This window comes from Caretta caretta, chromosome 7, assembly GCF_965140235.1.
Source record: "Caretta caretta isolate rCarCar2 chromosome 7, rCarCar1.hap1, whole genome shotgun sequence".
In the NCBI taxonomy this organism is placed as follows: Eukaryota; Metazoa; Chordata; order Testudines; family Cheloniidae; genus Caretta; species Caretta caretta.
In genome coordinates, this window is record NC_134212.1 from 106,664,436 (window position 1) to 106,688,537 (window position 24,102).

The 24,102-nt window shown below is 40.7% G+C and overlaps 2 protein-coding genes across 4 annotated transcripts in view; one reads left to right on the plus strand and one right to left on the minus strand.

Annotated features, from left to right (window-relative positions):
• ACADSB (acyl-CoA dehydrogenase short/branched chain) overlaps positions 1 to 501 on the minus strand; it is a 30,853-nt gene extending 30,352 nt beyond the window's left edge. For both annotated transcript variants that reach the window (XR_007357470.2, XM_048856212.2), the window contains exon 1: positions 368 to 501. Coding sequence is in view for 1 of the 2 variants with exons in the window: in XM_048856212.2 (XP_048712169.2) it covers positions 368 to 403 (36 nt within the window). In the remaining variant the exon portion in view is untranslated. The remainder of the gene's footprint in view (positions 1 to 367) is intronic.
• On the plus strand, positions 440 to 21,875 carry IKZF5 (IKAROS family zinc finger 5). 2 transcript variants are annotated; one of them, XM_048856210.2, is made up of 5 exons: positions 440 to 541; positions 11,981 to 12,076; positions 13,495 to 13,658; positions 13,957 to 14,139; positions 16,533 to 21,875. In XM_048856210.2, the coding sequence occupies exons 3-5, from the start codon at positions 13,526 to 13,528 to the stop codon at positions 17,474 to 17,476; spliced, it is 1,260 nt and encodes a 419-aa protein (XP_048712167.1). In that variant the 5' UTR covers positions 440 to 541; positions 11,981 to 12,076; positions 13,495 to 13,525; the 3' UTR covers positions 17,477 to 21,875. The 2 variants fall into 2 exon arrangements, with proteins under 2 accessions (XP_048712167.1, XP_048712165.1); XM_048856208.2 differs by lacking the exon at positions 440 to 541 and adding an exon at positions 584 to 899.
• Positions 21,876 to 24,102: the final 2,227 nt, after the last annotated feature.

Here is a 24,102-nt window from a genome sequence, read left to right on the forward strand (position 1 = left end):
GCCCTAGCCCGGAGTCCCCTCCCACCCCCCGAACCCCTCATTTCTGGCCCCACCCCAGAGCCCGCACCCCCACTTAGAGCCCTCAGCCTCTCCTGCACCCCAGCCCCCGAGCCAGTGAAAGTGAGAGGGGCCCCCCACAGGAAGGGGCGTGGTCTCAGGGAAGGGGCGGGGCCACAGCGTTCGGGTTTTGTGCCTGTAGAAAGTTGACAACCCCGCTCCGGGCGCGGCCAGGCTCGGGGCAGAGGGGCGGGGCCTCCGCTCTCCGGGCGGACCCGGCACCCCGCAGCGCCTCCTTGGAGAAGGGGGCTCCCGGCCCGCGAGTAGAGCGGGGCAGAGGCAGCCCGACCCCTTCAGGTTCACGAGTCACCTTCGCGCAGCTCCGCCACAGCGCCGCCGCCGCCATGTTCGCTGCTGCCGACTCCCCTTCGCCGGCGGCGAACCCAGCGAGCCCCTCCGCCGCTCGGGCTCGCAGCAGCGGCCGTCCAGCGCCACGGCCACCGCGCGCGGACTGCGCCTGCGCGGGGCTCGCCAGTCTCGCGAGGTGGGAGGAACGGGGAGGGCGGGGCGACTACTACGGGAGATACTCACAACAAACATGGCGGCTGCGGTGGGTGTTGGGAGCGGTGGGGTGCAGGGGAGGTGAGTGATGCTCTCGCCCCGTAGCTCAGGAGCCGGGCTATGGGGGCGGGTGAGAGCCGCCCAGTGCCCTCATCCCCCAGGGGCCGCCGCCGTCGCCGCCTGTGACTAGCCCCCTTGTCTTCTCCACCCGGGGCCGCGGCCCTGTCCTCGGGGAGCAGGAGGCTGCAGTGGGGCTGGGGCCGAGGGCGGAAGCAGTGACAGCTCCCCGCCCTGCAGAGGCGGACCCCTGGGGGGCAGTGGGTCTTCTCTTCTCCCTCCAGGTGAGTGGGGGGGGGCTTTCCTTGCTCTCTGTCTGGCTCCCAGGTGAGTGGGTGGGATGTGTGCGTGGCCCCCGGCGGGATAGGGTGCCCCTGCTCTTTGCCACTCGCTCCCGGAGTTAGGGGAGGATGCCCACGGGGGGTTTTCCCTTCTCCAGAAATGGGGTGGCCGTTTCTTTCTCTTGCACCGCTCCGCCGGGGAGACAGATGGCGAGGGCGGATGGCCGACAGATGCACCTGGCGCGGTTCCAAAGGTGGTCTAATTTTTAACAAAACTTAAACCGACACAAACGAGGGGTATTGAATGTGGGATGGGTGTGAGAGATCCGTCTTCGGGAAGTGTTTTCTCTGGCATGGAGTTCATAGCACCCCCTTGGGAATGGATATGAATCTGCTATAAACCCTCTTTTCTTTAAATCGAGTTTGCTTAACAGAATTCTGCAGTGGTAGTGTTGTTTTCCTCCCATGTTTGGCTCCTACCAGGCAACTGGTGTGGGAAGCAGTGCTCTGAATGGGGTGTGGAGAATCTGGTTCTTGGCCTTTGTATGAAGACTTATTTGTGTCACAGACTTTGAAGAGTGCCAGGTGGGAGCTCTTTGAAAAGTTGTTAGTAACTTTTTGTGAGGAATTAATTCTCAGGTCATGAAACTGTGTTTAAAACCTTGAGCATTATGTGGGACTGCTTTAGATCCTGATTTTCCCCTCCTCCTCCTGGTACTCCTTGGGAAGAAAGTAATAGAATAAGTCACATGACAGTTACTGGGGTTCACAGGTGTTTGATTCTTCGCTTTATGAAAGAATCCCTTCATTCTGAGATACTCAGCTTGTGGTTTCATAGCAGGCTGAGATGGTATCAGAGAGACTTCCTTGAAGGAAAATGTGACACTTCATATGTATGTTTGCTTGCTGTCAAAGGTTTTCAAACTGCTTGTTTGTGTCACAGCTATTTCAGAGCCATGGTATCTGAAGTGTAGGAGCAAACCAGAAGGCTCCACAGTGCATGTGTGTGAATTTTTACTTTAAGAGACCTGTAGAAGACTTCAGTAATATTTTACGTAAGGCTTTCATATTAAAGCATTCTGTAGCATTTTCTAGAATATATGCATACAGCACTGCTGAAATGCAGCTAGCTTTAGGGTGAATGGGGGTATCCAGGCAGACAACCAGTGCCCACCCAGTACTCTATACAACAGTGAAGTATAGGATGGAAAATGTTGCCCAAGAACAATTAATTAAACAAACCCCCTATTCTTAAAGAATGTGCTATAGAAAACTCTGTGACGCTTGTAGTAGGTAGAATCTTGGATTACTATATACGGCCTGTCAAAATTATCATGAAAACTTACCAGTTAAGGTACAAAATCTATTACCTTTCCATTTTCCACGATGCTTGGTGGTGCATTAAAAAAAATTATATTCTCCACATGAGTAGAATTTCATAAGAGTAGTTTGAGATGTCATCTAAAAATTACACACTAAAATATATAGCTTAATTTATTCTGTTCAGGTACCCATAGCCATGTCATGAGCAACTTTAGTATGTAATATGACTAGTATCTGTCAGCTGTGGTTTTTTTTTCTCTCTCTCCTCTCTCTTGGGGAAAAATTGTGTGCATTTTTTTTTAAAATGCATGATATGCTATTTGTTCATTTAAGCAAGGTCACAGAAGTGTTCCTTGCATGTGAAACAGAAAATGGTGAGGTTTGAGTTAGTTCTTAAATCCTGTTGGGAATTTACGAACATCAGAAGGATGAGGGGCGTCTGAGGTTCAGTGGAGTTGAATGGAGTTAATTTAAACATGATGGTCAGACCACTAAATCATATCTTTTGTCTTTCTCCAGTTGCACTTTTCAGTATTCATTCATCTGTTAGAGTTTTTCAGACTGAAATGTTACTGTGTAAATTACCACATGAATCAGTTTTCCCCTTGAAGCAAAGAGTATCACAATAGACTCTTTGGTGAAAATATAGTTCTTTTAAATGTTGATTCCTGTTGAGCCATCCCAAAACTCAATTTTCTAATCTTCATTGTTGAATGGTTTAGTCCAGTGGTGCGCAAACTTTTCCAGTCCCAGCCCCCCACCATTAATAGAATTTGTCATACCCCTTCTCCATTACTTGTGAGCTGAAACTATTTTTCATGCCAGAAGGTGAAGGGGGAAAAACAGAGATGACTGTTCATTCATTTAGTTTAGTGTTCTAGTGTCTAACTCACTTGAAAGGTCCCAGGCTCTCAACTATTATTTTATATGTTACCAGTTTGTCTTTTAATATAAATTATTAATCATTAAATGAGTTTTAAAATTAGAGAATCAAAATTAATTTTAAAGGCATAGTAGGCCTACAGTAGTTATGAAACTTAAATTGTTGAAAATAAGCCAGCCTGTGCTTTTATTAATATGTTGTTGGTTTTTTTTTTTTTAAAGGGTGAAAGGCTAAAGTTTCTTCACACCACCCGGCCCCCAACTCTTCCCCTCCCGAACCTCTGGCATCCCCCTGTTTGTGCACCACTGGTTTAATCCCTATATTTGACATGCCTTAAAGTTATAACTTGGTGAGACATGGCCTCTGGAATCTAAACTGCTTTCTCCCATCCCCTTCCCCCGCCCCCTTTTTAATGCATGAGCTGGTATCTTTGTTTTACTGCAGGAGTCACCAACAAATGGAACACAAGTTAACTTAAACCTAGAGGAAGCTGATATCTGAAAGAGGGTAGGCAAAATTGATGTGTAAAGGTGTGCCCAGAGTTAACTTACAGTGATCAGAAGAGAGAATAGTGGACCATATTCAGTCCTGCCATAAAAGGGCACGACTCTTTGGAAGCCAATAGAGTGGCATGCTTGTATTAATTTAGATGGAATAAATGAGCTAAAGGTGGTGACAAAACCCAGTCATTGTCTAATGTTAAACAGAGTTATACAAGGCCTGTAGCTTGGTATACAGAGATCTCAGCCTGCTTAGCATCATGGCAAACACACCATTAAAAATCTTTTTAACCTTGTATTAAAGGTACAGAAAAGAATGAAATTATTAAAACCTTTGAAATGCAAAGTATTAAATAAGGCTTTCATTGTAACAGTATTTTTTGTTCCCTTTCCCTTTAGGAGTGTGTTTTTAAAAGGAGAAACCCCCTGTTGTTAGTGTCTTAGATGGTATCAAAAGATGGTAATAACTGTCCTTTTGGGGAAAAGAGAAGAAGTTAGTTGAGATGGGCTGGAGATGCTGCTGCTGCTGTTGTTTTTCAATTCATCTTAGAAGGAAAAGCCCCCTTGTTTGACAGTCTCGTACATGGCATTAAAGATGGTAATAACTATCATCCTAGATGATGTTTGGGATTCAGCTGTAGATGGTAGGGGGGGCAATGTCATCTGGGCTTCTCTCTTTGGCCCGTTCTGGTTTGGACACCTCTCAGGATCAAGATGATGAAGACCTAGGGACCCAGGAAGCTGGGGGTTGGCAACGGTGATACTGACACTCACTCCAGTAGCCTCTCTCTGTTCTCTCCATATGTCCTCACAAAATCTTTCTTTTAAGGACCCCAAAAAGGGAGTGAGGGTGGAATAGCCTATCCCCTCATTATTTTGTCCACCAGTTGGACCTAATATTTGACATACCAATCTTAGCTTATTAACTTCTGGCTCCACATATCCTGTTTTTAGCAAGTGTAATTTTAACAGTCCCTGAGTCATATCAACTAGGCCTTTTTATTTAGACTAATTCAGTTATTCTGTCTTCCATTTGGACTTCTATCCATCAACCTTTGTTGTTACAGAGTACTGTAACATTTTATGAATTTATACATACTTATTACCATTGAGCTCACATTTTGGGTAAATTTGTAGGCCCAATTGTCACAACAGCACCCACTTACTCCAGGGCTGAATTTCAGCCGCTGTATCAGATTCCAAAAATAGCAGATAAAGCCTATCTTAGGAAACCTCCACTGGTTAACCCCATTCCAATAATTTTTTAGACACAATTGATACCAGTAATCAATGTTGATAAACAAGGACATAAATAACCCATTGGAATGTTGGCTAGTGTTGAGCAAGAAAGAAAGGAAAATGGAAAAATCATGTTTAACAAATGAAAAAAGTTGTCAAGTAGGGAAACCCCTTTGACTTATTTTCAAACCAAGGGTACCTGGGGATCTTTCTCACCTATCAATTTAGTTTTGTTGTGGTTTTACCTTCAGGTGGTTTTAGTGTGACAGTTGTTAGAAAGGTTTCAGAGTAACAGCCGTGTTAGTCTGTATTCGCAAAAAGAAGAGGAGTACTTGTGGCACCTTAGAGACTAACCAATTTATTTGAGCATGAGCTTTCGTGAGCTACAGCTCACTTCATCAGATGCATACTGTGGAAACTGCAGAAGACATTATATACACACAGAGACCATGAAACAATACCTCCTCCCACCCCATTTAGGTAATAGCTTATCTAAAGTGATCATCAAGTTGGGCCATTTCCAGCACAAATCCAGGTTTTCTCACTCTCCGCCCCCCCACACACAAACTCACTCTCCTGCTGGTAATAGCCCATCCAAAGTGACCACTCTCTTCACAATGTGTATGATGATCAAGGTGGGCCATTTCCTGCACAAATCCAGGTTCTCTCACCCCCCTCCAAAAACCACACACACAAACTCACTCTCCTGCTGGTAATAGCTTATCCAAAGTGACCACTCTCCCTACAATGTGCATGGTAATCAAGGTGGGCCATTTCCAGCACAAATCCAGGCTTTTTCTCTCTCTCACACACACACACCGGAAACACACACACACACACAGAAACTCACTCTCCTGCTGGCAATAGCTCATCCAAACTGACCATTCTCCAAGTTTAAATCCAAGTTTAACCAGAACGTCTTGGGGGGGGGGGGGGGGGGGAGTTTAGGAAAAAACAAGGGGAAATAGGCTACCTTGCATAATGACTTAGCCACTCCCAGTCTCTATTTAAGCCTAAATTAATAGTATCCAATTTGCAAATGAATTCCAATTCAGCAGTTTCTCGCTGGAGTCTGGATTTTGAAGTTTTTTTGTTGTAAGATAGCGACCTTCATGTCTGTGATTGCGTGACCAGAGAGATTGAAGTGTTCTCCAACTGGTTTATGAATGTTATAATTCTTGACATCTGATTTGTGTCCATTTATTCTTTTACGTAGAGACTGTCCAGTTTGACCAATGTACATGGCAGAGGGGCATTGCTGGCACATGATGGCATATATCACATTGGTGGATGTGCAGGTGAATGAGCCTCTGATAGTGTGGCTGATGTTATTAGGCCCTGTGATGGTGTCCCCTGAATAGATATGTGGGCACAGTTGGCAACGGGCTTTGTTGCAAGGATAGGTTCCTGGGTTAGTGGTTCTGTTGTGTGGTATGTGGTTGCTGGTGAGTATTTGCTTCAGGTTGCGGGGCTGTCTGTAGGCAAGGACTGGCCTGTCTCCCAAGATTTGTGAGAGTGTTGGGTCATCCTTCAGGATAGGTTGTAGATCCTTAATAATGCGTTGGAGGGGTTTTAGTTGGGGGCTGAAGGTGACGGCTAGTGGCGTTCTGTTATTTTCTTTGTTAGGCCTGTCCTGTAGTAGGTGACTTCTGGGAACTCTTCTGGCTCTATCAATCTGTTTCTTCACTTCCGCCGGTGGGTATTGTAGTTGTAAGAAAGCTTGACAGAGATCTTGTAGGTGTTTGTCTCTGTCTGAGGGGTTGGAGCAAATGCGGTTGTATCGCAGAGCTTGGCTGTAGACGATGGATCATGTGGTGTGGTCAGGGTGAAAGCTGGAGGCATGTAGGTAGGAATAGCGATCAGTAGGTTTCCGGTATAGGGTGGTGTTTATGTGACCATTGTTTATTAGCACTGTAGTGTCCAGGAAGTGGATCTCTTGTGTGGACTGGACCAGGCTGAGGTTGATGGGGGGGATGGAAATTGTTGAAATCATGGTGGAATTCCTCAAGGGCTTCTTTTCCATGGGTCCAGATGATGATGATGTCATCAATATAGCGCAAGTAGAGTAGGGGCGTTAGGGGACGAGAGCTGAGGAAGCGTTGTTCTAAATCAGCCATAAAAATGTTGGCATACTGTGGGGCCATGCGGGTACCCATAGCAGTGCCGCTGATCTGAAGGTATACATTGTCCCCAAATGTAAAATAGTTATGGATAAGGACAAAGTCACAAAGTTCAGCCACCAGGTTAGCCGTGACATTATCGGGGATAGTGTTCTTGACGGCTTGTAGTCCATCTTTGTGTGGAATGTTGGTGTAGAGGGCTTCTATATCCATAGTGGCCAGGATGATGTTATCAGGAAGATCACCGATGGATTGAAGTTTCCTCAGGAAGTCAGTGGTGTCTCGAAGGTAGCTGGGAGTGCTGGTAGCGTAGGGCCTGAGGAGGGAGTCTACATAGCCAGACAATCCTGCTGTCAGGGTGCCAATGCCTGAGATGATGGGGCGCCCAGGATTTCCAGGTTTATGGATCTTGGGTAGTAGCTAGAATATCCCAGGTCGGGGTTCCAGGGGTGTGTCTGTGTGGATTTGATCTTGTGCTTTTTCAAGAAGTTTCTTGAGCAAATGCTGTAGTTGCTTTTGGTAACTCTCAGTGGGATCATAGGGTAATGGCTTGTAGAAAGTGGTGTTGGAGAGCTGCCGAGCAGCCTCTTGTTCATATTCCGACCTATTCATGATGACAACAGCACCTCCTTTGTCAGCCTTTTTGATTATGATGTCAGAGTTGTTTCTGAGGCTGTGGATGGCATTGTGTTCCGCACGGCTGAGGTTATGGGGCAAGTGATGCTGCTTTTCCACAATTTCAGCCCGTGCACGTCGGCGGAAGCACTCTATGTAGAAGTCCAGTCTGCTGTTTCGACCTTCAGGAGGAGTCCACCTAGAATCCCTCTTTCTGTAGTGTTGGTAGGGAGACCTCTGTGGATTACTATGTTGTTCAGAGGTATTTTGGAAATATTCCTTGAGTCGGAGACGTCGAAAATAGGATTCTAGGTCACCACAGAACTGTATCATGTTCGTAGGGGTGGAGGGGCAGAAGGAGAGGCCCCGAGATAGGACAGCTGCTTCTGCTGGGCTGAGAGTATAGTTGGATAGGTTAACAATATTGCTGGGTGGGTTGAAGGAACCATTGCTGTGGCCCCTTGTAGCATGTAGTAGTTTAGAAAGTTTAGTGTCCTTTTTCTTTTGTAGAGAAGCAAAGTGTGCATTGTAAATGGCTTGTCTAGTTTTAGTAAAATCCAGCCACGAGGAAGTTTGTGTGGAAGGTTGGTTTTTTATGAGAGTATCCATTTTTGAGAGCTCATTCTTAATCTTTCCCTGTTTGCTGTAGAGGATGTTGATCAGGTGATTCCGCAGTTTCTTTGAGAGCGTGTGGCACAAGCTGTCAGCATAGTCTGTGTGGTATGTAGATTGTAATGGATTTTTTTACCTTCAGTCCTTTTGGTACGATGTCCATCTGTTTGCATTTGGAAAGGAAGATGATGTCTGTCTGTATCTGTACAAGTTTTTTCATGCAGTTGATAGATTTCCACTCCATACGGCTAAATGCAGTGCCTTGCATAATGACAGGTTTCAGAGTAACAGCCGTGTTAGTCTGTATTCGCAAAAAGAAAAGGAGTACTTGTGGCACCTTAGAGACTAACCAATTTATTTGAGCATGAGCTTTCGTGAGCTACAGCTCACTTCATCGGATGCATACTGTGGAAACTGCAGAAGACATTATATACACACAGAGACCATGAAACAATACTTCCTCCCACCCCACTGTCCTGCTGGTAATAGCTTATCTAAAGTGATCATCAAGTTGGGCCATTTCCAGCACAAATCCAGGTTTTCTCACCCTCCGCTCCCCCCACACACAAACTCACTTTCCTGCTGCTAATAGCTTATCCAAAGTGACCACTCTCCCTACAATGTGCATGATAATCAAGGTGGGCCATTTCCTGCACAAATACAGGCTTTCTCACCCCTACCCCCCCCCCCCCCGGAAACACACACACACACACAGAAACTCACTCTCCTGCTGGCAATAGCTCATCCAAACTGACCACTCTCCAAGTTTAAATCCAAGTTTAACCAGAACGTCTTGGGGGGGGGGGGGTTAGGAAAAACACGGGGAAACAGGCTACCTTGCATAATGACTTAGCCACTCCCAGTCTCTATTTAAGCCTAAATTAATAGTATCCAATTTGCAAATGAATTCCAATTCAGCAGTTTCTCGCTGGAGTCTGGATTTGAAGTTTTTTTTGTGGTAAGATAGCGACCTTCATGTCTGTGATTGCGTGACCAGAGAGATTGAAATGTTCTCCGACTGGTTTATGAATGTTATAATTCTTGACATCTGATTTGTGTCCATTTATTCTTTTATGTAGAGACTGTCCAGTTTGACCAATGTAAATGGCAGAGGGGCATTGCTGGCACATGATGGCATATATCACATTGGTGGATGTGCAGATGAATGAGCCTCTGATAGTGTGGCTGATGTTATTAGGCTCTGTGATGGTGTCCCCTGAATAGATATGTGGGCACAGTTGGCAACGGGCTTTGTTGCAAGAATAGGTTCCTGGGTTAGTGGTTCTGTTGTGTGGTATGTGGTTGTTGGTGAGTTGTTAGAAAGTATAATTGTTATACAGTTTTGAGTACTAGGAATGTCTTGATTTTGTTTCTCACTGTAGACTTGTGGGACTTTACATATTTTATTAAAGTTATCTCTGTATGTATGGGATATATACTTCCAGAGTGGTTTTCTGCCTCTGTATTTCATCAATATTGGAGTGAAAAGGACAAAGTGGAACTGATTTGAATTGATAAGGTAGCACTCCTATTTCACTCCTTTGATGTTTCCAAGGTCCTCTCCTTTATTCTCTCAAACCACCAAAAGTACATCTTGTTGACTATCCTTCCAAATAAGAACTGAATACTGCTTCTGAAGCTCATTAGTGCTGTTTCTGAATCAGGCAATTGGAACAGCAGTGGTATCCAACACTTTCAGCCTGAACATGTTATTTCAAAAAAGTCAAGACACCACGCTCACTTTTTTGAGACAGATTTTCTCAGGAGGGCACCATCCACATATACCTAGCTAGCTTTTATGCTTCCATCCTGATGCGCCCTGCTGGGGTCAAGTTGTGTAGGGGAAGCCACTGAAGCATGTTGCATTCTGGCAATCCTCAGCTGGTTTATGGTTTAGTGGTCCCTTAGGGACCACTTACAACTGGTGCAAGGTAGAACAACCCCAAGGCTCTAAACTGACCTCTGGCAGAGAATCAGGGAGCCATAACTGGTGGTTCGTTTTCAGCTTCTCTTTTTTCTCCTCTGCCTGACTGCCCTGTGTGAGGGTGAGGAGACATCCTTCACTAGGCATTTCTATAGGTTAAGGCAGAGCTGATTGAGCTCCCATCCTGCTCTCCCAGAGACTCCGGCAACTTGGCAGGTAAGCAGAGAATAGTGTAACCTGATCTGCTTCTCTTATGTCATTCCTGACATGCAGCAGATGAGTAGTGGGGAAGCTGCGAACAGCTGCAGCAGGAAAAGGACAGCAACTTCTCAGTGCTCTCACCTCACATCAGAAGTTTCAGGAGAAGCAGTTGGGGGTTGAGCCTAATACTGTATTCCTGAAGTGGTGGGTTTTGTTCAAATACTTATGTTCTCTAGGAAACACTTCCAGAACAGATTTTCAATTTGTATTTTAATAGAAATTTTCTTAGTACAGTTGCCCTCAAGGACTACAGGTTGCATACCACTGTAGTAAATTGGTATAGGAGACACTCCCTATTCTGGGGGCTTAGCATGTTGACATTGAAAAGTTTCCAGCTATTACTAGACAAGTAGCAAGTGACTTAACTGGTGTATCAAACTGGGATCAACAGTACAGTAGAATGTTGCACTAATACTATATTGTTTAATACAAAGCATTATTGTGAAAGAAAGGTTCATATAGACATCTCTCTAAAGAGTCTGCAGAAAACCAGTATTCTAGTGGTATGTGCTGAATTAGGCCTCATAAGTGACTTTTACAAGTTATTTAATTCGGTGTTAGTGAAGAACTTTGAAAATGCAAAGCACTGTGTGACTAGTAGTGATCTGGAGTTTGGTACTGGACATTTGCAGATCATCTAATGAAACTCTGGTCATTACTGTAAAATGAAAGGATTTGCCAATTGAAATGTAGATAATGATTTCTGTGATAATTTGCAGCAATTGAAACATCTGATTGAAACTGTCCCTTTTCAGACTGAAACTTATCTTCCATCTTAAACTCACTGCAAAGTCCTATGAAAGTCTGGTCATTTACAATGGTGATATTGAAAAAGAGTGACAAATGGTGAATTTTTTTATTATTGAAAGATAATGCAGTCTAACGAAACCCCACGTCCTATACAAAATATTAAACTCAAATTCTTTGGCTGGGAACACAGAATTATGCAGCACTGCCACTGTAAGCCCTCTTCCCATCACTAAAATCAACACTATTACAGATTGTGTTTTCCAGTTGCCTGTCCTACAGAAAAGTGGTTCCCCCAAAATTTGTTTTGTGGATCACTACTAGTTGTCTGCAGAGTGAAGTATTTGAGAGCTCCATACAGCTTGGTGGTTTCAAGATGGCAGGCAGTTTAGAGGCAGAGGTGATAGGCACGACTGGCAAGATGGTAATAGATCTGATCAGTGGCCAGGAAGAAGCTGGGGTAACAGCTACCAACAGCACAGACAAGGACAGTCTTACTACCCCCAGTAGGAATATGGCTACAACTCCTACAATCCAAGGCCTCATTACAGCCGCTATTAATATGGTTTTTGCTGTTAAGTATCCACTAAAACCAATTAACTTGAATGCCAGATTTTGGGTTTTGTTTTGCTCAGTTTTCTCGTATTTTCTATGTATGAGGAGTGGCTGGGGTCAATGAAAGGATCTCCTTCTGGAAATGTAGTTCATGTAATGAAATAATTGAACTACTGCTATGAATTTTATTTGTTGCAGGGGAGCCTCTCTTTTGAAAGTTAAGCAAGAAGCTAAAAAAGATTTGATTAAGAAATCAGAAAACCTAAGTTTGACAGACTAATTTTTTTATTTATTTTTTGTTCTAGGGAAAGTGGGGCAGCTGTGCTCCCTTGCTTTCTGTCTGACCTACTGGGAGTACAGGTTGGAGTATGTTTGCTACCTAGGAGGAAACTGAAATTCAGGTACAATTCATGTAGACCTTTAAAAAACAAACACAGGGAAAAACTAAAGAACTTAGCTAAAAATAGCTGGAGAAATCTCCTGCTGTGTTCTTGTCTCTGGCTGCAGCTCTGATTTTCCTGTCATGATATGCGTCATTCAGCTCTGTTTCCTACTGGAATAATCAATAAAATGGTAGCCTCAGGCATTGCTGAGCTGCTCAGTTCATGTCAGTGAAGATTTTTCAAGTCTCCAAGTATTTTTACGTATAGACTTTTAATTTCTTTAATATACATTAAATGAAATTTTTTAGTCATCTAATGCAGTGAAATAATCAGTTCTCTTTAGTCTCACAAAACCACTAATGTAGGTAGGGTTTTTATGTCCAATTTACAGATGAGTAGAGTGCTAGACTCACTACTTCAATTCATATTGTTGGTAAGAGGCGTAAGCTTTACTATTGGATGTGAAATGGGTTTCTTTACCAAAAAAAGTAAAATGTATCCAAGTTACTTGAAACTTTGAGAAAGTGATGGTACTGTAATAATATCAGTACTACTTTGAAATCTCAGAGACTTTAAGATTAAACGTTGTTTTGTAATTTAGCTCTTCTTAATGAATGAGTTCCCTCTAATGTATACGATTTTTATAACACTAACAGAAAATATGCGTTGAACACCAAATTTGACGCTTGAAAACTTGGAATTTCTCATCCTCTGAAATCTGTTCCCCTCAGTTGCTGATTTGAAACTTGAATAAATCAAAATATAATTTTCCTTGCCAGATGATGATGAACATTCTTGACAGTCTTGAATGTACTGTGATGCATAGTTATGGTTCATTATTTCATGAACCATAACTGTGCATGTGCCTAACTTTAAGTCCGTGAGAAATATTATTTCTGAACATAAAATTTAAGTTATAGAACAATTACAGTATAAAATTGTCAATGCAAGAAGTCTCTTCTTTACAATAAATTTCCTTCCGTGCTAAGATGTCAAATCTCGGCATTTAAGAAAAAAATCATCTGGAATGTCAAAAAATGTTCTCTTTGAATCTAAACCTTTGTAAAGATTATTTAATATTTCTGAACTGAATGGTAAGGTTAGATTGAAATTTGTTCTCGTGTCCACATAGTCAACTAAACTTTGACTTTTATTACATCATTTTATTAAATTTAAAGTATTTATAATACTGTTGCTGAGAACCATCTTCCCAACTGTGACTATCTGAGATCTTTAAATAGCATTGAGCTGCTGTAAAGATTTCAACAATACTCTTATGATTGTCTGTTCATGTGTATTTTACTTTTGACCATATGCATTTTATTTAACAAGACTATAGAGATGTCATCCTTGATTTACAGTGGTTTCGGTAAATGTGAATTCTTTTGTTTCAAATTCAGTAAAATGTTCTCTGATTCTGATTGATTTTTTTCTAGGCACAAGTTATTGTAAACTCAAAGTGTGAATATGGGTGAAAAGAAACCGGAGCCTCTGGACTTTGTAAAAGATTTTCAGGAATATCTTACTCAACAGACACACCATGTAAATATGATTTCTGGATCTGTTAGTGGGGACAATGAAGCAGATGCCCTTCAGGGAGGTAGGCTCTCTTCAGTGCTGTCAAGTATTCTAGTTTTTTGGGGGGGTGATTGTGCTGATGTTTGCATTTGAACATGCTTATTATGAAGGCTACTATACTAGTCTGTAAAGCTGTAGAATCTTTGGGGGAAGTCTTTTGTAAAAAAACATTTTTCATCAAAACTTATTTCTCATTAGTTTATTTTTGTGTGGGGGTTAGGGGAATAAGGAGCTAAGAAGTTTGGACTAGTGTCACTGTAACAAAAAGCAACAACCCAGTGATTCTCAGTCAGAATCTCTACTGCATTTACTGTTTATAGCTGGAGCAGATGGTGATCAGAATGGACTAGATCATCCTTCTGTTGAAGTTTCACTGGATGAAAACTCAGGAATGTTAGTGGATGGGTTTGAAAGGACATTTGATGGAAAACTGAAGTGTCGATATTGCAACTATGCCAGCAAAGGAACAGCACGGCTTATAGAGCATATCAGAATTCACACAGGTATGAAGGATTCTACAGTACTTTGCTGTGGGGCAGTGTTTCAGTGCCTCTGTATTCTATGCTCGGTGTATATGGAACTAGCTCACTCATAGGCTTTGCAGATGTGCATATGTATCTTCAAACAGTGTCCTAGTGATGACCACTTTCCTCAATTGTAAGCAAAGTCTGTGGGATTTCTTAAAGATTTTTCCCTTTTTAAAAGATTAGGTGCTGTATTTTCATAATGCTTGTTTAGGCCCCAATCCTATAAGCATTTATGTGTGTGGTTAGCTTTACTCTCATAAATTGTTGCATTGATTTCAATGGGACTAGTCCTTCTGGTAAAGTTTTTAGCACATGCGTAAATGTTGGCAGGGTTTTGGGTCTTAGAGAATAGCTCTTGTTGTTGTGATGGTCTCAATCAAACACTAAGTATAAACCAAGAAACTGAGTAAATATTTTGCTTACACTAGTACATGAAATTATATTTTATTACTAGAAGATAATGTTGAAATATCTGCCTGTAGGCCAATTTTACAAGAAAAGCACAGTGTCTAAAATTAATGAAGGCATTTTTGAGTACTAAAGATCAGTTAGTAAACTGAAAATTTCCATTCTCCAAAAAGTATAAATTACAATAGAGCCCTACTCCCTTCCACCATGCTTCCATTTCATAGTGGAACCTCCCATAACTCTTATTTTAAAGCTGTTAAATTATCTTTCAGGGGTGGCATTCCAGTGCTCAGTGTCCCCTCCTGTCTTTATGTGATTGTTTGCTTAATCTTGGTATAAATTGTATGCTTATTACAGATATCCAGTCCCAGTTGGTGAACACGTGCCAACCTCTGAAAAGATAGTACAAAAGTACCTTACACCAAGGGCTGCCACTGCTTTTTCTTGCGCTTCTCTTCTGAAGCTGGTGGTAAAGCAGGTCTGGCTAGAAGAAAGAATCACAGTTGAGTGTCCCAAGCTGTGATACTAAGCAATAAGATGCCTGTCACTGGAAAGTTTCCCAATTTTTCTATATCGGGATTACCAGTCCTGCTTGAGAAAATACTGGTTTGAATTCTGGCAGAAAACCAACTAAATATCCCCTGGGAGAAATATGAACATAAAAATTCTCATCTGGGAGCAGCAGATGCACGCATCCTACAATCTTGTATGAATGCGAGATCAACGGTAGATGCCTGCAGACACATAACTCCTTTTTGGAAGTCAGTTTGTGGAAACTTCTTTAGAGAGAAAGTTAAGGCTATTCTCCCTAGTGCCAAGGACAGAGGGGTCACACCTGTTATACCCTGGAGTCTGTTATACCCCTTTGTAGAAGAATTAATGGAACAGCACCTTCCTGGAAGCTGGTCTATAATTCTAGTTATGAAGTTAACGATATCAGTACCATCAGCAGGGCATTAAGCCTCTTTACTAGCATAAATCTGGAGTTTTAATTCCCAGAACACAAAGCACTAAAACCTTTGGGCTTTTGAAACATTCTGGATCAAATGAATAGGTTTCATCTAAACAACTCTGAAGGATCTCTCTATCTTAAAGAAAGATCATAGGCGCCGACTGTACTGTTACGAATGTGTTTCCTGTAATCATGTTTGAAAATGGTTTTTCAAACACTTTAAATGCATTAGTGAGGATAGAGCCTACATGATATCTGGTATTCTACCAGAGCTCAGCTGGCATCATTAAAAAGCCAAAATCTAGCTCCAGCCTCCTGAATACAGAACCTCCCCAGACAGTGTAACCAGTGCAGTTCTACTCCATGATGGTGGGGGCTGGATGTTAGGGGTGTCTCGAGAATTGCATCTCCGTGACACAGCACTTAACTCTACAGGGGCATAGTTTACTTTTTTTTTAATTTAACCACAGGGTCCTAAAAACTTGTCCTTATATTTTTCTTAAATTTGAAAGCCACGTGGGTGCTTGTAAAAAGGCAGACTGATAACACTGCAAACCTCAATTTGAAGCGTAGTTATTCATAAAACAAATAAAGCTATGGCAGGTAACTGAACAAGCTTTGCCATGCTGTCTTGCCTACATGCCTCAAACCCATTTTGGACAAAGCACTTCTAGAGGTGTGAGTATTATTCAGACTACATACCATTCATATTTTCGCACCATTCCGCAACAAGGGTCTCAATTAGTGTCAATTGTAGTAATAGTGGTGGCTTTTCTAAAGTTTAAACTTGCCTACTGAAAGCAGGAGGAGACCTCCAAACTCATTTCACTTATGACACCCTGCAACCTTCCATTAGCAGTGAGTTGGACTGGATTTGAACTGTTGATTAAAAAATGAAATGCTCTATTCAGTTAGTAGCCCCCACATACATTCACTCTCTTCCATGTTCTGTTAGGCTGCTTTGTACAAGTATACATAAATTGTTACACTGTAATTTTCTCTCTTTCAGGTGAAAAGCCACACAGATGCCATCTATGTCCATTTGCATCAGCCTATGAACGTCATCTGGAAGCGCACATGCGATCACATACTGGTGAAAAACCATATAAATGTGAATTGTGTTCCTTCCGCTGCAGTGACAGAAGTAACCTGTCTCATCATCGTAGACGCAAGCATAAAATGGTACCTATAAAAGGTACTAGGTCTTCCCTGAGCAGCAAGAAAATGTGGGGGGTTTTGCAGAAGAAGACCAGCAATCTGGGATACAGCAGAAGATCATTAATTAATTTGAGCCCACCTTCCATGGTGGTTCAGAAGCCAGACTACCTTAATGATTTCACCCATGAAATCCCAAATATTCAGACTGAAGCATATGAAAGCATGACAAAAACAACACAGACTGGTGGCCTGGCGAGAGATCCACAAGACCTTAAGATAGACAATCCATTAAATCAGCTATCAACATTAGCAGGACAGTTGTCTAGCTTGCCGCCTGAAAACCAAAACCCAGCGTCTCCTGATGTTGTACCATGCCAAGATGAAAAGCCTTTTATAATACAGCAACCTACTGCACCAGCAGTAGTTTCATCTGTGTCAACAAATATTCCTCAAAGTTCATCTCCTACTAGCCCAGATCCTCGGCCCCCACACAGTCAAAGAAACTACAGTCCAGTGGCAGGTCCAAGTAGTGATCGCAGCGTCCATACTAGTACTCCTAGCATAAGTAACAGTCAGCCAAGTACTCCAGCTCCAACCCTTCCAGTTCAGGATCCTCAGCTTCTGCATCACTGCCAGCACTGTGACATGTATTTTGCAGACAATATCCTTTATACTATTCACATGGGATGTCATGGGTTTGAAAATCCTTTTCAGTGCAACATATGTGGGTGCAAATGTAAAAATAAATATGACTTTGCTTGCCATTTTGCAAGAGGTCAACATAACCAACATTGACTGAAAACATGCTTTCATTTAGTTTTTTTTAACATATGTTTCATACTTGCTGAAGGAGACCTTGCTCATCCCCAACAAGAAATCTAATAAACAACTTGACAATGGAGGCAAAATTCTTTTCATGTTGTCATAAAATATGCCAGGGATATTTGAGTCATGGAGGTGGTAGTTTTATGTCATTGTTTAAAATAAAGTTATGAGGATTGGCATGCAGTAACATGTTTTATGTTTGTTACATTTAAGTTATGTGCACTTAAGATCCAGAAAAACATTCTACAAATGCCAATCCAGATTGCATCCTTAAACATAAATTGCAACCTATCAGACTAGATATTGAACAAGATAAGAAGTCTTGGTACCTAAAATATAGTAAAAGTTGTTAATACAGTGAAATGTATGGTTAATATGAAAACCATATTAATGCTTATAAACTAACTGTTTACCAAACTGGATAAAATCTTTAACTCACAGCAAAGAATACACTTTCATGGACACATACAATTTAAAATTTGTCAGTTTCATCTGAGTTTTAGTGAATTCTAAAGTTTTTTTTATGCTAGGCCTTTTCTTTTTTTCTTAAAAAAAAGAAAAAAAAAGAGCAGTTTTATAGATATGAAGAAAACTTGAAGGTACCTTTAAAATATACACACACTATGAATGAGGCTTTGGTAAAAGAGGTTAAATGAGAAATAGACAATAGACAGCTTTGCATGAGGACAGTTTTCATTTTAAAAACTGTCAAGACATTCCCACTTAAAGGTTATTAAATACATAAATAGAGGCCATATTTTAATTTTTTTAAAAAGAAAAACAATGTATTTTAACTGTCTTGCTAGGTTGCCTATATGTTTGAAAGTTACACACTCTAGTCTATATAAACTGCAGCTAACATGGAATTCTCTTTGTCTGTGGTCTACCAGAGCCCCTACCAGAGGTTTTTTAACCTTCTGGACCTGCTCAAATGGCCATCTTTTTTTCCTCCACTGTTTGTGGGGGAAGGTAGGCAGAGGAATATTGGTGGCTACAGTGTGGAGCTGTGATTAATACTGTGACTGGCAAATACTGTCTGAAGATGTACATGCCGTCCACTGTATGGAGTAACTATTTTTTATATTGTAAATCTTGATCATTGTAAAAGCACTAGGTATTACAACACCTGAATTTGTCATGTTTCAGAAAAGTGAATAACGTAACTTTCTCTGTATTTTGCAATTCACTTTGACTTTATTTCATTTTGTACTACTTGTTGCAAGACAAGTGTGGGTTTTTTTGCTTTGTTTTTTACTACACAGGTGAACATAGACATACAAGATAAGAGTGAATGTTTTGTGGTCAGTAGGTACAAGATTTACTTCCTTAACATTTTGGGGGATTTTTCCGCACGGGACATCTGAATGTCAGATGTAGGGGGTCTGTCCAAAAACTTCTGTTGTCCTGGAGCAAGATCCAAAATCTAATGAAGTCAACTGAAAGACTCTTGTTTACTTCAGTGGGCTTTGGATCAGACCCTTGGAGAAAGAAGAGTTGTGGTATTGGGAGCTTTTCTTTCACTTCATTATTTAATTATAAATTTGGGTCTTGAGTGCACGGCTCTACAGATTTGTCTAGCATGAGACTATTTTTATCCTTACAATAGCCAGTGAGTTGTGTAGGTATGTAACTTGTGGTGGCTGATTGAGTGTAGAAAATGTCTATTAGGCCATATAATTCACCCCATGCCACTAGTTAATATCAGAGATGAAACTTCCTGGCTATGGGCTTGATCCAAATCCATTGACTTCAGTGGGATTTTAATAAATGGAAGGCTCTTAATTAATTTCTGCATAAATAAACTCAAGAATATTTGGAGAATGCATTTGTTTAGCGACTATAAATTTTAATGTAATAAAAATTAACTAACCTTTTATTAGAATTGCTTTTTTTAAACTTACACTTCACAAACAGAACAATTCTACAGTTACACCATACTTGTGCATAAACTGAGACCTAGACATCTGAAATCATACACTTGAATATCTATTGTCATTTTGAGGGTGGCACTACAGTTCATTCAACATTTAATCTAGTTGACTGTTGCTCTTGTACAGGTTCTGTAAACTGAGCTTTTTATACAAACAATAGTGAGTGGGAAAAAATACATTCTGAAGAGATCATTTTATTGGTCAGCTATCTGCATACTTTATGGTTCGATCTAACATCAGCTGAAGCATGGGTATTGTATTTAAACCAAAATGCAATCGTTGCTGTTAAAGACGTTTAGAAAAGCTAGTAGTTTGACTAGCCACAAAGGAAAACATTTGATACTATGCTATACCAAATAACCTAAACTACTTGTTTTTCTTGAGGCTTTTGGAACTTTGGGGAAGCCATTAAATCTGTTTAGTTTTTAACCAGATACTCTCAGTTGGAATTGTAGTAGCACTTGTCATACATTAGTCTGAATATTGGGTAGTAGAAGTTGCACATCACAACCGCTTGCTGATTGAAAATATACAAACAATTGAGCCCACTCCCTTTGAAGACAGTGGCAAAACTATCACTCCAAATCCTACAGAATTTTTAGAGGCTTTTATCTTTCCCTTCATTATTCTTGTTCTGATGCTTAGGCCTAGAGGTTTGCATTGGTAGTCCCCGTAACCATTCAGTACTTGAATCAACACATATCTAGAAAACATGCCTTGGAACTCTAACAAAATGGTTCCCAACCTGGTCCATTGGCCACAATGAAGAGCCAGGACACCCACAGAAGTAGCGAGAAATAAGAGGAAGCCTGCCTAGCCCAATTCCAAAGGGGGCCTTCATTGGAAGATGGCCCACATGACAATAAATAGTGTGGGCTAACAAAAAGTAGTATGAAATTTTGAAAACTTGTGGACCCTGCATAGCATATTTTGATGCTATTGGATAATGGTAAATTGTCTACTCTTCAGCAAAGTACCCAAGGCAACTAAAAAAAGAGAATTCAAGCTTTAACTCTTAAAAATGTATAACAGTTATAGCCAGATACTGCTGGTCTCATGCAAGTAGCCCCATTGACTGCAATGGAAATACTCAGCAGGATTTGGCATTCAAGCCCTGCTCCTACAACAGGGTCTGTGGGGTGGACTTCATTAACTTCACTGGTGCTCCAGGCAGACTCAATTTCAGGATTGGGACCTTAGGTTGCTTAAAAATAAAAAGCATATTACTGTGTTTTCTGTTGTGCCAAACAGTGATTTGATTATACTTATTTCCTTCTGACTACTAAGTATGTTTGGAAGGTGCATTTTCAGTTTTATTATTAAAATTGTAGTTTTTCATAATTTTGTACTAAAATTGTATATATTCTAATATTTACTAGAATTTAAAATAAAGAGCACAATTAGTATTGCAAAGCTGTTTATGGTTGTGACTCTGCAAACCTTTATTCTCACAAGTAGGCCTTATTCTTACAAAGTCAATAGGAAATACTTGTCGGTAAGGATTTGTGGGATCAGGTCCTAGATTAGTAAAATTGTTTCATAGTGAGTTCTAAATGTGCTAATCTGCACTAACTTTAAAAACAAATCCTTATAACATTTTATAAGGAGCTGTTTAGCTTTTAACTTGTATGAACAAGGACAGTTCAGGATATGAGTTGAAATTTTTCCACAGTTTAAGTTCTATATTTGGAAAACATTAGCTTTGTCTTACTTTGTTTTTATTGTTATGGAATATTTTATAGATCTGTTGGACAATTTTTAACATGCACTATTTATCGTACTCTTAATACAGACATCTGATTCTGAGGTTTTTCTGTTCAACGATCAGTCAAATATTGGATTGAAGATGTTGGCAGGAGATTAATGATCTCAGTTAATATTTAAAATAAACTGTGAAGCAACTAACGGAATAATTTGATTTTTGCAATGCAGTGTTTTGCTTCAGATGACTTTTGCATAAAATTTTATTTGTATTTTAACATACAGCCCTCCGTTCTGGAAAAGACATGTTCTGACGTCGTTTCATAGCAGAATTTGAGCTACGTTGGACATGCTTTTGTTATGGATTTTTTTTCCTTGACAAAGGGAATGTCACTGGCAAGTTTCCCATCAGTTTAAGTTTCTGTGAAAATACATAGCCAACAGATGTTCTGTTGCAGAAAAAACAAGTCCCTGCTGAGGCATTTTTCACTGAGCAATCTTAGCGTATGTGCTTCTAGTTCCTGCTTTGTTAATAATGTGTATTTCAATGTAAAGAGCATATTTTGTATGCAAAAGATGAGACTTGAGTTAGTTGTAAAACAAGTTTTATTGTGTAGTGATGCTGGTTTTAGAAAACAAAGGTTAATTCTGAAATAACTTGACTATATCTAGTGTAGTTCATGTTGTGGAACTTTGTTTTGTAAGATATGAATAAAACACTTTCTAATGATGTTCAATTTATTAATCCTTTTTGAAAACTATGTAGGTCTTAACTGCTACTCATATGAGCAGTCTTTACTCATGCAAGCAATTCCATCAACTGCAGCCAGAGCTAGTTGCCTGAGTGTGCAGGATTAGGCCCTACAAAGCTCATTGAACTTAACAGAAAGACTCCAGTGGGCTTTGGATCCCATCCAAACTGGAAGCTTTGTGTTCACTATAGCTATTATCAAATAACTACTAAATTCATTAATGTAATACCAAAATCTGCCCTAAGAACATACATTAATACACCTAACTAAACATTGTTTTAGGAGTGGAAATGATTAATGAAGCTGAGTGATTCTTGCAACTGGAGTTGCAAGAGAGTGTAAGGCAGAGCAGGACTACCATAGCCAATCTCTGTTTCCAGCTGCAGTATTCAGCAGAACTAATTCAAGGCACCTCAACACCAGAAAAATGTTTGCAAACTAGTGTAAATCGAAGTAAAACACAAATGATTAAAGGGATGGAAGAAGTGACGGACTGACAAAAAATATAAAAGAACAGAGGTATAGCTTAGCTATATTACTAAATGGAACGAGGGGAGAAACATACCTATATACAAGTATCTGAAGAGGGCAAAGACATACTTTGGCGTAATAAGGAACAGTACTGGGTGAACACACATGGCGCAGCCCCAGCAAAGGAAGTGGAGGAGTCCTTGTTGCTTAGAGCATTAAAAAAAACTGCATAAAACAGGAAAATGTAATCTATCATCAGGGTCAAGGTAGTTCTTTCCATTTGTGTAACTCATTAACATTAGAGATGGATTCATTTCTTGAACAAAAACTATTATAGCATGACAAGAGTGAATTAGACCAGGATGGACAACAGGAAAGGAGGGAACCTTTCTTTCTGACTCCCATAATATTAAGTTCCAGAGGGAGTAGTGTTCAATCTCTAAGTCAGAAGTCCTGAGGTGGTCTGGGAGTAAAGAACAAAAAGAGGAAGCTTCAAGGTGGGGCACAATTTGATTTCCTAACCACCCATCCACTGTAAAAGTGCATTGCCTTTCTGACCTGCATGGTAAATGACTTTTCAAGGAGTTCACACACACTGAACTTGTTTCTGTTATTCTTTAAATCAAAAGATCACCTGCTTCAGTATCAGAGGGGTAGCCGTGTTAGTCTGGATCTGTAAAAGCGGCAAAGAATCCTGTGGCACCTTATAGACTAACAGATGTATTGGAGCGTAAGTATATGGCAACTGGGTGGGGAAAAATTAGTTTGATAGGATAGGCCAATGTTTGGATGACTTGCGTACAGTGAGATGATGCTATCCAATTTAAGGGTCCAAATATTTGAGTCCTGACCAGTTCACTTAAATTTTTAATTATAAAGCTTATTAAAAGCATAATAAATGCAATGTTAATGTCAATATAAACATGTCAGGAAATGCAAAAGTTAATGCCACTGAGAATCTTAACTCAGGCCAAGTCTACGCTATAAATTTACATTGATATAACTACATCACTCCGGGGTGTGAAAAATCCATATCCCTGAGAGATGCAGTTATACCGATCTAACCCCCGGTGTAGACAACACTATATAGGCCCCCACTGGCCAAGGTGGATTAACCACACCGTCAGGAGAAGCTTTTAGTAAAGCACTGCAGTGGTCCAGGTTTTTAAATGTAGACCTTCTCCTCAGAGAGAGGTCTCAACAGACTTGCTAGTTTTATGACTCATTCCAACAACTTGTAACCTATTAACCCTCCTTTGTCCTATGATGCAGAGATGTTAATTACCCCTTCATTTTAAGTGGTTTCTGTGCTTAATCTGTCCCATCTTGACACACTAGTTACCTTTTCCAGACCTGAAGAAGAGCTCTGAAAAGCGCAAATGCTTGTCTCTTCTACCAACAGAAGTTGGTCCAATAAAAGATACTAACTCACCCACCTTCTCTCTATCATATCCTGGGCCCAATACAGCTAAACCAACACTGCAAACAATCAACTCTCTCACACAACATATTCAGGTTAATGTTTAACAGTCTGACTAGTAAGCAAAAATGTTACTACACATTGCCTTAACATTTGCATTACATGGCTTCCTTAAAATTGTATGTCATAGTTTAATTTGTTTTGCATTTTGCTTTTTATTTTAGAGAACTTAGTTTTTGATAGATGTGGGCAATCGTTTGCCCAAATCTATTTTAAATGCAGTCACTCGCTAGTTTCACATTTATTTGGCAGTAATTGTGG